General features: G+C 42.0%; 1 protein-coding gene across 1 annotated transcript in view; it reads right to left on the bottom strand.

The window, feature by feature from the left end:
- Positions 1–12001, bottom strand: part of LOC140366282 (receptor-type tyrosine-protein phosphatase gamma-like) — a 366422-nt gene that overhangs the window by 40940 nt on the left and 313481 nt on the right. Inside the window, 1 exon segment of the mRNA XM_072452947.1 lies at positions 4790–4947. Coding sequence (XP_072309048.1) covers positions 4790–4947 — 158 coding nt within the window.

The raw sequence follows: 12001 nt of genomic DNA, 5'->3' as shown, positions 1-12001 counted from the left end.
ACATCACACTGTGACATCACACTGTGACATCACACTGTGACATCACACTGTCCTGCCCTGATTATACCTTCAGACCCCGCCCATCGCTCTGCACTGTTTACCAGCTCTATTTCAAATGTAATCGTGGGCAGAGTTTGGGTGTTAAGTCCCACTTTAACGAAACATGCCACTAACTGTCTTTTTGGTGTTGGAATCATTTAAAAGCAGAACGTCCCGGTTTGCGTTCTCATCAAAGACAACTGTGATTTATTTGTGTTTGTTAAAGCGTTTAATGAAAGTCTTCCACAAATAAACAGTGGGACTTGGTGGATTTGCTGGTAACATTTGCTGCGCGTCGGTTGGATGCCGGAGTTGGCCTGTTCCTGAAGCTGTCGGTTGGAGACGTGCTGCGCGGCTGTGGAGAAGCAGACACGGATTAGCTCCATGTGACTGGAGTGTCGTCTCCGTCTGAGCTGGCGAGCGGCTCGGGCCCGGGCCTGTGCGGGGAGCTGAGGGCGGAGCTATAAACGCCCATATTAAATTTAGGGCCGACGTTTGTACCATGTGGCGGCATTCTGTGCTTACTGTCTGCGAATGTCTGTTCAGAGCGAAATCATGTCGCAATATTTGTAGCGAGTAATATGCATGCATTTGTGGTTTGTGTACCGTATTTTCCGGACTATATTTTGCACTTTTACTACTTTTTATCATAGTTTTGGCTGGAGTGCAACTTACACTCCAGAGCGACTTATATGTGATATGATTTGTTATTTTCACACTGATAACCACAAGAGGGCGCTCTAGGCTCTAAGCGACGCAGAAGAAGTATCTGCACTTCCTCTTCCTCTGGAGTTTGTGGAGTTGTTTAGAAGTGACACAGAGGAAGAAGAATTCAATGGATTTAGTGATTTGGGGTAATACTGATGCTTTGGTAAACTTGTTAGCATGTTCTTTATGCTATAGTTATCTGAATAACTGTTAATGTTACGTTAACATACCAGACACTTACCACAGTTCTGTCTGTGCGTCATGTAGCTGAAGGTGTTAGCGTTAGCATACGTACACCTATTCACCATGTTGAACTGTTTTTATTTTTGTTGCATTTCAAGATGAAATGTGTGTTCTTGGTCCTGGACTTATACTCCGGTGCGACTTATAGTCCGGAAAATACGGTACGTTTAATCAGTGTTTTCCAACCTTTTATTAAAGAGACGGTTTAAAGCAAATAACGCCAATGAGCAAAAACAAAAAGAGGTGGAAATAATGTCTGTGTCATTATTATGTGCTCTTTGATTTTACAATATTGGTTGTGCTGTGCCTTTTCTGGTTCAGACGTTTGCTCAGAGCATTACAAAATGCCAATGTATTCAATTAGATAACCGTGAGAATTAGTTAACGCGGATTGGATTGCATTTTTTTCGAGGCACACCTGGCAATTACTCAAGGCTCAAGTTAATAAAATGAAAAAATATGTTATTTTGTTGTTGAAAGATGGGACACCGTAACAGCTTGATATTGGTCTTTTGGTGGAATTTATTATTACAAAATCTTGTTACTAAATATTGCAAGCCACAAACTAACAAAAAATGTAACTAAAAGTATTTGAATGTATACTGTAAAAGCTTTGTGACTTTGTACGTATAAACAATCGTATTGATCACAAACCCGGAAGGACAAGTTTGATTTGTGTTTGTGTTGCACTTTGTGAACAGATTGATACGGCTGGTCCTTCTTTAACGCGTGAGTTAGAGTCTCACTGATAACAGTTTAAACCATACCAATCTTCTACTTTCACGGTTTTAAAATCGGCGCATCGGAAATAACCGGCGCACACACTGATAACAGAGTTTGCTCGGCAACATAGACGTGTTGTGCTCATTTAGAGGAACAAGAGAGAATGGATGGAACAGAACACACACATCGCTGCTGTGGCTTTGGTCCGGCGCTCAGAGATCTATGCGACTCCTCAAATCACCTTTTAAAAGAGCAATAAAACATCTCATTTGATTTGAAAACAATCCTCATTTCATATAAAATAAAATAATTTGGAATATTGTGAAAAATTACAATTATTACACCGTATTTTCCGGACTAAGTCGCACCTTTTTTCATAGTTTTGGCCGGGTGCGACTTACACTTATATTTATACTTATATACTTATACTTATATACTCCAGAGCGACTCAAATGTGATATTATTTGTTATTTTCACAACCACATTTCATACTCCAGTGTGACTTATATATGCCTTTTTCTTCTCTATTATGCATTTTTTGGCTGGCGAGACTTATACTCCGGTGCGACTTATACTCCGGAAAATACGGCATTTGTTTATAATAATAGAATGAGTCAAAACATATGCTAACGACCTTGGCTTACTGACATTTCATCAAACTGGATCGTGGCGGAATTTTATCAGTGACCCCTGCCCTACATCAGAAGAAATATGAACAACATGTCATCGTTCGGCTTCTCGTTCTCACACTGCGCCGAAACAAGAAACAGACACACTATGAGTCACACCGCCGCACGTCCACATGTCTGCGCGCTCCAGCCTGATCTTGTCTGTGTGTGTGTGTGTCTCTGTGTGTGTGTGTGTGTGTGTCTGTGTGTGTGTGTGCGCCACCATCGATCCTCCGCCAGAGCCGACCTGCCTCCCACTGACCTACTTCCAGAGCCATCTAAAACAACGGCAGCTTTTCCCTGTCCGTCCTGCGCTTTCCTCACGACCTCCCGAGAGCGTTCGAGAAGCCACCGGAAAAGACGGCGGCCCCACCTTGTCGCCCGACCGACCGACCGCCGACCAACGGAAGAACGCCTAGCCTAGCCTAGCCCCGACGCGTTTGCTCCGTTCATTACATCCACGCTTCAGCCTTTGCATCACGTCCTCCGTCTTTTGTTTGGGGATTTGAGGTTCAGAACTGCGCTCATAAATGCTGGATTATGCTCAAATGTAGAACCATCTGTGCGTTGAGTGCTGTGGGCTTTCGCCAAAAAAACAACAACAACAAATAACGATAATAAAAACGACCGGTTGTTTGCTTCTGACGCAAGAAATTGATCGACTTTTTTTTAAATTGGCGGGTTCAGATCCAGTGAAGGCGGCATCTGGGCAGCACGCGGCGTTGATCCGTTCTCGCGTAAACACGTTTGTTGTCGGGGCGTTTCGTTACAACTCTTGAAAATAAATATGTATTGATTCCATTTCTTCAACTGCGCTCTTTTGATCAAGTCCCAGATCCGAGGACGTCCAATGTTTGTCTTGTTTGGATTCTCATTTAGTGCGACTGTTACTGGACTTGGACTTGGCACCGGAGCAGCGGCGTGTGGGCTCCCTATTGATTTACGACACTCACTCATGGTCGAATATATAAACATGATAGAAACATGAAATGATTGGACGGCCCACGCTGCGCTCACAGGCTTCTCCCTCGGGGCTTTGTAAACAGAAGATTTTTTTTTATGGCAAGTGTGGAGATGAAGCGGTGCCGCCTGAAAATTAGCCATGAACGAGTTAAATACGAGCTTGGATTTGGTAAACACCCGTGTGCTTCTTTTATCATGTTTTAGCCTGCACCCTATAGTGTTTTTGTAGCTATTTTTTATTTGCAACTTTTAATGTTTTTTAATGTTTTTTTTTAGAACTTCCAGATCTCTACAGTCAAACCTCGTAAACAGGGTTGACTCCAGGTATGTTTTAACGAGGAAAAAAGTGGTGGACTGAGATTTTAGGCCGATGCCAATACAGATTTTACGAGAAAAGCTTGGGCCTATATTTTTTTAATACACTGCATATGCATATGTAACTCTTCAATCTTGATCTCACCAGTCTCTGAAGCCTGTGGGTATGGCGGCTTACAGTTGAGATTTAAAATGTACCGTATTTTCCGGATTATAAGTGGCACCGGAGTATAAGTCGCACCAGCCAAAAAAATGCATAATAGAGAAGAAAAAAACATATATAAGTTGCACTGGAGTGTGAAATGTGGTTGCAAGTGTGAAAATAACAAATAATATCACATATAAGTCGCTCCGGAGTATAAGTATAAGTCGCACCTCCTGCCAAAACGATGAAAAAAAAGATGTAACTTATAGTCCGGAAAATACGGTATTATGTTTTCTGCTGTTTTCCTTGCTAAAATACACCAAAGCAGTGTTTAGCAGCGTCTTTCTTTATTTTCACGTGTTTTTTTTTACTCACTTCCTGTGCGTCACTCAAAAGCGCTGTACAGAATCGACTCAAACAGTAACTGCCTACATATGCATATACAGCAGGATAAATGAATAAATGTACCCAAAATAAAATAAGTGCAACACAATAGAAACAAACGATCAAATCAATATCAAAATACAAATGCCCCAAATAAATGTCAATTAAATAGAAATTAATGTTAAATAAAATCATATGTTACACATATATACCGTATTTTCCGGACTATAAGTGGCACATTTTTCATAGTTTTGGCTGGGGTGCGACTTATACTTATATTTATACTTATATACTCCGGAGCGACTTATATGTCATATTATTTGTTATTTCCACACTTGCAACCGCATTTCATACTCCAATGTGACCTATATATGTTATTTTCTTCTCTATTATGCATTTTTTGGCCGGTGCGACTTACATTCCAGTAAATACGGTATCCGAATTGAAGGCAAATGAACATTAAACACAATTACAACTGCATATAAATATAACATGCAATCTTTTTACCTCCCAATCAAATCTAATAGAAATTGAACGCCGTCAATCTTTTACAACCTTTCACACAACAACATACTTCCCCGCCTCCCGACAGAGCATGTACCTGTTTATAGGAGACATAGATTGGGTGACTGAAGACGATCCACTCCACCACCTTGCTGCAGGGCGGTGTGGTCAGAGAACCCGTGTACCGGTAATAACTCCCCAGGGACGAGGGGAGAAGGTCCTTCAGCACAAACGGCTCCAGGAAGGTCTCTTTCTCTGTTGGAGGAAAAAAAAACGAGAGGGAGAGGGACCGATCAATACCGCTGTACCCACAATACATTCAAGAACACTTCGACCAACAACAAGTGAGCGGCCTCCGGAGCGCAGCCGAGCGCTACTCCCCGGCTTTATGCTATCGATTGCATTTGCATTGTGCCTGCCTCGTTTACTGTCCTCGTATTGACAGACATAATTGCGGCGGACACCTATAATTATAACGGCCGCTGTTGGGTGGCATAAACAATAGAATCAGCCATGCACCTCGTGTCTCGACAGCGCAATGTTGACACTGGAAAATTACTGGCTAACAATGTGTGTGCCTGGGAAAATGAAACTAAACATCCATTAAAAAGCAGCAGTGATGTGAAACAGCTGTTGGGCTCAAACAAAACCATTAGGGCCAGTTTGTGTCGGAGTGCGGAGAGGAGCGGTCAGCCTGGTACTCTTCATCATTAACGGCAACGGGTGTGTCCAGCGCATTGTTTTTATGTTAACTAAATGTTGTGATATTGTGTGGTTTGAATATGTTTATTTGTAGTCCATTAAATATGTACAGTTGTTGTTGGTTTTTTTTTGTATAGTTGCCATGCTCAATTATTCTCGTTCTCAGATGTTTTATTCAGTGGTTGCAACAGAAAATCATTTATCTCCCATTTTAAACATCCTCTTCTACTGATGGGTTTATCAATTCATGATTGATTGTGTCTTCTTCAGAATCAGAATCAGAAAGAGGTTTATTGCCATTGTCACTGAACAGAATTCACAAACATAGGAACTTGTTTTGGTGATTCAATGCAACATAAAACAATGAGCTATGATAAAATAACCTATATAGTAAAAAAAAAAAAACTATTAAAATCTGCTGTAGGATGTAAATAAAAATAGGCTATACTATGTACACACAATGTACAGAGCAGTGAGTTATTAAATTATGTTTAAAGTGACAGTGTTTAGAAGTGTTCGTGAGTCCAACGGTAGAGGGAAAGAAACTGTTCTTGTGGCGGGAGGTTCTGGTCCGTAGCCTCCTGTCTGAGGGGAGTGGTCTCCTGTCTGAGGGGAGTGGCCTCCTGTCTGAGGGGAGTGGCTCAAATAGTCCATGTCCAGGGCTAGAATGGTCGACTGTAATCCAACCTGTTCGTCCCAGAGCCCTGGAGACGTACAGGTCCTGCAGAGATGGAAGTCTGCAGCCGATCACCTTCTCAGAAGAGGGCGCTGTAGTCTCTGTTTTTCCCTGGCTGTGGCTCCAGCGTACCACACGGTGATGGAGGAGGTGAGGATGGACTCGATGATGGCCGTGTAGAACTGCACCATCATCTGCGCTGTCAGCTTGGCTTTCCTCAGCTGCCGCAGAATAAAGAGCCTGCTGCGTCACTGCATGATATTTTGGGTTTCGAGGGGATTGGCTGTGCTTCATTTCCAATACCTCCAACCTTGTACTAACCTTATATTTAATGTTTTTATTAGTGCTGATTGTTATTTTATTGCACATTAACGCAGATCACATGTATAAGTAAAAAATCTGAATGAAGGGTAAGGGGCCCGCTCAAGACTTCAAACCAAGAGTGATGCAAGAGATCATTAAATATGCCTGCGGAGATTTAGCCATCGGCAACGCGTGGAGTTGTGTCAGTGATGTTTACGCTGAAAACGATCAAAACAGAGATGTTTTACTTCCCACAATGAGCTGGTGTGAACAGGACTGTTACCAGTACTGCACAAGGGCTGAACCAGGACTGTTACCGGGGCTGAACCAGGACTGAACCAGGGCTGAACCAGGACTGTTACCAGGACTGTTACCAGGGCTGAACCAGGGCTGAACCAGGACTGAACCAGGACTGTTACCAGGGCTGCACCAGGGCTGAACCAGGACTGTTACCAGGGCTGAACCAGGACTGAACCAGGACTGTTACCAGGGCTGCACCAGGGCTGAACCAGGACTGTTACCAGGGCTGAACCAGGACTGTCACCATGGCTGAACCAGGACTGTTACCAGGGCTGAACCAGGGCTGAACCAGGGCTGAACCAGGAATGAACCAGGACTGTTACCAGGGCTGAACCAGGACTGTTACCATGGCTGAACCAGGACTGTTACCAGGGCTGAACCAGGACTGTTACCAGGGCTGAACCAGGGCTGTTACCAGGGCTGAACCAGGACTGTTACCAGGACTGTTACCAGAGCTGAACCAGGACTGTTACCAGAACTGAACCAGGACTGTTGCCAGAACTGAACCAGGACTTTTACCAGAACTGAACCAGGACTGTTACCAGAACTGAATCAGGACTAAACCAGGACTTGATTGTGAGCAAAAGAAGCAGCAAATACTTACTTAAAGACACCCAATTCAAACTAATTTGAATATAGGCAAACATAATACTGAGCCTACTGCTTGTATTTGGACTTTAGACAGCTCCACGGACAAAAAAAGCGCCCATAGCCGTCCAAATAATCCTAACTGATATTGAGCAAGAGACCCAACTTCGCAAAAGACCACAATAATACTCCATCCATCCATCCATTTTCTACCGCTTGTTCCCTTTCGGGGTCGCGGGTGACTGGAGCCTATCCCAGTGCCTTCGGGCCTTAGGCGGGGTACACCCTGGACAGTGGCCAACTTGTCGCAGGGCCAACACAGAGACATAGACATGACAGACAGTTCACTCTCACATTCATTCACTAGGGCTGAATGTTGGCTTGTGCTATTATGATGCAATTGAAAAGAAAAATGCTCTCAGTTTGACATTTTAGTGAATCCAAGAAGGTGTGTTTTACTGTTCCTTATATATGATGCCCTTTACAGTCTTTAAACTATACACACAATGTATCTGTGATCTATTTAAACAAAGCACATTAAATTATTCATGTTGCAAAAGGCAGCTTCAGATCTCACTTTTAGCACAACTTTTCTTACACTTTGCTTTTGCCGTTTGATCCACATTTATTTGTGGATTTATTTTATATCCAGCAAGGCACCGTCTTTGATGCCTACACAACTCAAATATAACCCAAACGATAGCACCTGCTCCCTTTCACTCTCAATCAATCCAATCCGTCTGTAAATGTTGTCGAGATTTCTTTTGGATCAATTAAGTGGAAATTAAATGGTCAACAAAATGAAGATGTTTCACCACTCATCCAAGTAGCTTCTTCGCTCAATCCATATCTGAACAGAAATGGGACTCTAAGGTACAACTTATTACACATTTACCTCCATCATCAGGCCTAAACCAGAACAAAGCAAACAATATGGTTGATCAGAGTACCTGTATGCTAATAGGAGTAAGGATGTAAGGTATAAGATAAGATAAGATAATCCTTTATTGTCCACACATGGGGAAATTTTGGTGTTACAACGCAGTAGATACAGGAGGAAAAGAACAGATAACTTATAGGAAGTTTGAAAAAAACATTCTCTTAATAGAAGAACTCTTATGAACAAAACAAAAAACTCTTATTAAAAAACTCCTCTCATATCTTAATAGGGAATGGAGGGAAATAAATAAATAAAATAAAAAGATAAAAATAAAATGAAATAATAATAAAATAAAGTAAATAATAATAAAATAAAGTAAAGTAAAAATAGCTAGCATAAGACTAAATAATACTAATGGTAAGTAAACACTCTTATTTACATCAGTTATATGCACATGAATATGGCCTTAATTGCTTGTGAGTACGACAGTAATTGCACATGAATATGACGGTATTGCACATGATTAAGTCAGTATTGCACGTGTTCAGGACTAGCAGTGTTTGTTATAAAGTCTGACAGCAGCAGGAAGGAAAGACCTGCAAAACCTTTCCTTCACACAGCGAGGGTAGATCAGTCTCTCACTGAAGCTGCTCTCCAGAGCGGACAGAGTGTCCTGTAGGGGGCGACACTCATAGTCCAGCATAGATGTGAGTTTAGCCAGGACCCTTCTGTCCCCCGTATATATATATATAAGGCAGTGATGTGCTTGATCTTTTGTTAAATGAACTGAAGAAGCGACTTGGATGAGTGGCAAAACATCTTCATTCTTTAAACAGCTATGGATGCTACATGGGCATCTGAGGCTCTACACAGATATACGACAAGCCAGCCTTCCCCCAAAAGAAAGATACAAAATCTGAATTCGAGCCATTTTTAACTCTGGTTCTTTTTGCCGGTTCAGAGACATGCTTTGAGCTGTGTGGCATGCAGCGAAAGGAGCACCACGAGTCAGGAGGTGTTAATAGAGGAGCAGTGTGGAGCTGCCAGTGTCGACAAGAACAAATCCACATTTCTGCATTTGGAGAAGTGTCAAAATGTAGTAGCTCAGACTTGCCCTTTTTAAATCAAACCGTGAGGCAGGAGCGAGAACTGAGAGGCATACTCCGGAACAAGGAAAATACATGCGTTATATTAGTCGTAGGTGAGTTATCCTTGTAAAAAATGAAAAGTATTGTGTTGACTAGTAACAGGATAAATGTAAGTAATCAAAGTCATACTGTATATAGACACTAAAATACATCACGTGCAAAACAATGAATACATATCTTTTTAAAGTAGGTTTTTTCTTTTTTCTTTATCTAAATGGGCTTCTCAAGGTACAATAGAAATGTGATTATTGACAAAAAAGAAAATGATGTTCTGATATCAAATTGGCCTCTTTTTTTAACACAACTCTTTGAATCCATGTTCCAGGCTCCGCAGAAAATGCTGGAAGAGGTAGTTTCTTTGGGTACGCAAGGCCGTTCTGAGCCATGACTCGATTCAAATATCTGTACAGGGCGTTACAAGCTTAAACCTGTCGTGAGTCGGCCACAGCGGCAATGTAAAAACAATGTAACGCCTACAGCTTTCACAAAGATCGGATTTTGTGGAGATTTTTGCTTATTTTCATATTATGAAAAATTTTCAGGTACAAAATTCTTCAGTTTATCTAAAAACAGCTTTTAAATCTTAAGATTTGGTTTGCTTTGTTTTGCACTGCTCCGCACTGGCAACTCTAACACTGCGACCGTAAAGGCTAAACTGATGACATGCACCAATCAGCTCCACCATTGACCTAAAGTGACCACCATGTTCCATGACCTGAGCTCATAAATACTGGACAAACCAGTTTTCTTGTTGAGAAAGAAGTGCACTGTCCCTGTCTGCCATCCGTGCAGTGATTGAAGGCAGCTGCAGATGACCCTCAAAAATAAAACACCATTAAGTCTCATCTGTTCATATCTAATGACAGGAAAACAGGAAAACATGCGTCATTGACAACAATGGCTCTGGCGGCAAACAGAAGCTTCTCCCAGGTCTTCTTCAGGTTAATGATGTATACATCGTCAGTCTGCGGGCCTTTCAATCCGGCCCGCCAAGCTTGTCCAAGTAATATTACATTTTATTTATTTATTTTTAATCTTTTTTGCCCTCAGGCATCTGTCTGCACTTGTATCCTTAAGAATTATGACGTGAAATGAATTACATAATAGATTCAATAGCCTATATTTGACAGAAAAGTGATATTTTATTTGATATTAAATTTTTTTGATTTTTTTTTTTTCACACCAATGATCGCGGGCCGGCCCTCCGCTACTTGCCTGGATTCGAATATGGCCCTCGGAGGAAAATAATTCCCCACCCCTGCTTTAGCTGCTAGCTACATCCAGTGGCTGTGTTGCCCGGAAGTAGTGTCAAGCGACTGACTGCTCTGACCAATCAGAGCGAGAGCTGCTAGAGTGGAGCAGCACGAAGCAGAGCGAGCCAAAGCTAAATATATAAATCCTGTTTTAAGAAAACCGGAAGAAATGGTGAAGTATCTGACCTAGGACATTTTGTTTTGGGTTTCCCCCTCGGTTTGTTTAACTAACTTTTCGCATTCCTAAAGTCTAAGAAGATGACAAGCAGCGCCTTGTTAATTTACGATAACGGCCGAGATCAGACCAAGCGAGGCCTTGAGATGCTTCATATACATCTGTGTTTTCTCATGATCTAATTTCTGTAGCTTCTCCCCTGGTTCTACCCAAATATGGATATTCTTTACATCTTGTTCTCTTATTGGCTAAACCGTTTGTACATGGATGAGCTCATGCCTGTCATGTATGCAATAGAGGTCTTTGTGTGTGGAGGTATAATAATCCACCCCAAAGGCTAAAACGGGGTTGTCTTCTGATTCTTCTGGATGACCCGGGGCTGTTTTTCTGTCCTGTATCTGACACTGCGATTTCTGTAATAAACTAACTTTGAGAAGTACAGAGTCAGTGTCCGCGACTTCTTCTTGCCACACACCACTCCATGGGAACGTCAATCAAGTCACCACAATGGAAAAAGTGAATGACCTGAAAATAGGCAAAAAATGACACAAATCAACCTTTGTGAAAGCTGTAGGTCCCTGTCAGCCCCTGTCAGCCCCTGTCAGCCGAACACGTGCAGTTCGTTTTTACATTGCACTCTGTGGGAAAAATGCTTTTAGCGCTGCCAAAGACTTTTTTCGCTGCAGTGTCAATGGACTGGCCACTAGGGCCGACTCACGACAGGCTTAAGCTCACAATGCCCCATCCGGATATCTTAATAGATCCATAGTTGTAAATGGATAAGGTAAAATGGCTTCTGCGCTGTAATTCAATGCGTCAGGAGGGAGCACAGTGCATTTTGTCGACACATACATGTAGAACAGCTTTTCCCACCTAAAATCCTTCCTCCTCACATCTCATCATTTACGTCTAAATGCAGATTTGCGAATTCGGTGTGAATACTGCGTTTTCCTGACATAACTTGCAACGCAAACCGGGCCTACAATAGCACTTCTAATGTCGTGTGAACAATATGCTCCAGGTGGTTATGGGGATGGAAATAAAAACATATTTCAATTACTCTAACATTTTTTCCATTAACCTTTACGCTACATTGCAGTTGTCGGAGGGAAAAAAACGTCAGGAATTGTTATTTTTGAAAACCCGTCTATGATAAATCAATCTCAAAAAACACACCTTTAAGCGAGGCCACAGCGCATTCACATGAATATTCCACAGCCCTGCCCCCTGGCCTCAAACAAGACATCCCTTTCACCAGCACATAAAGTCTCCGTAATGAAACTT

The sequence above is a fragment of the Eucyclogobius newberryi genome, unplaced genomic scaffold, assembly GCF_026437365.1.
Source record: "Eucyclogobius newberryi isolate DKJ021-1_F unplaced genomic scaffold, fEucNew1.0.hap1 SCAF_19, whole genome shotgun sequence".
Taxonomy (NCBI): Eukaryota; Metazoa; Chordata; class Actinopteri; order Gobiiformes; family Gobiidae; genus Eucyclogobius; species Eucyclogobius newberryi.
This window is presented reverse-complemented; position numbering and strand designations above follow the sequence as displayed.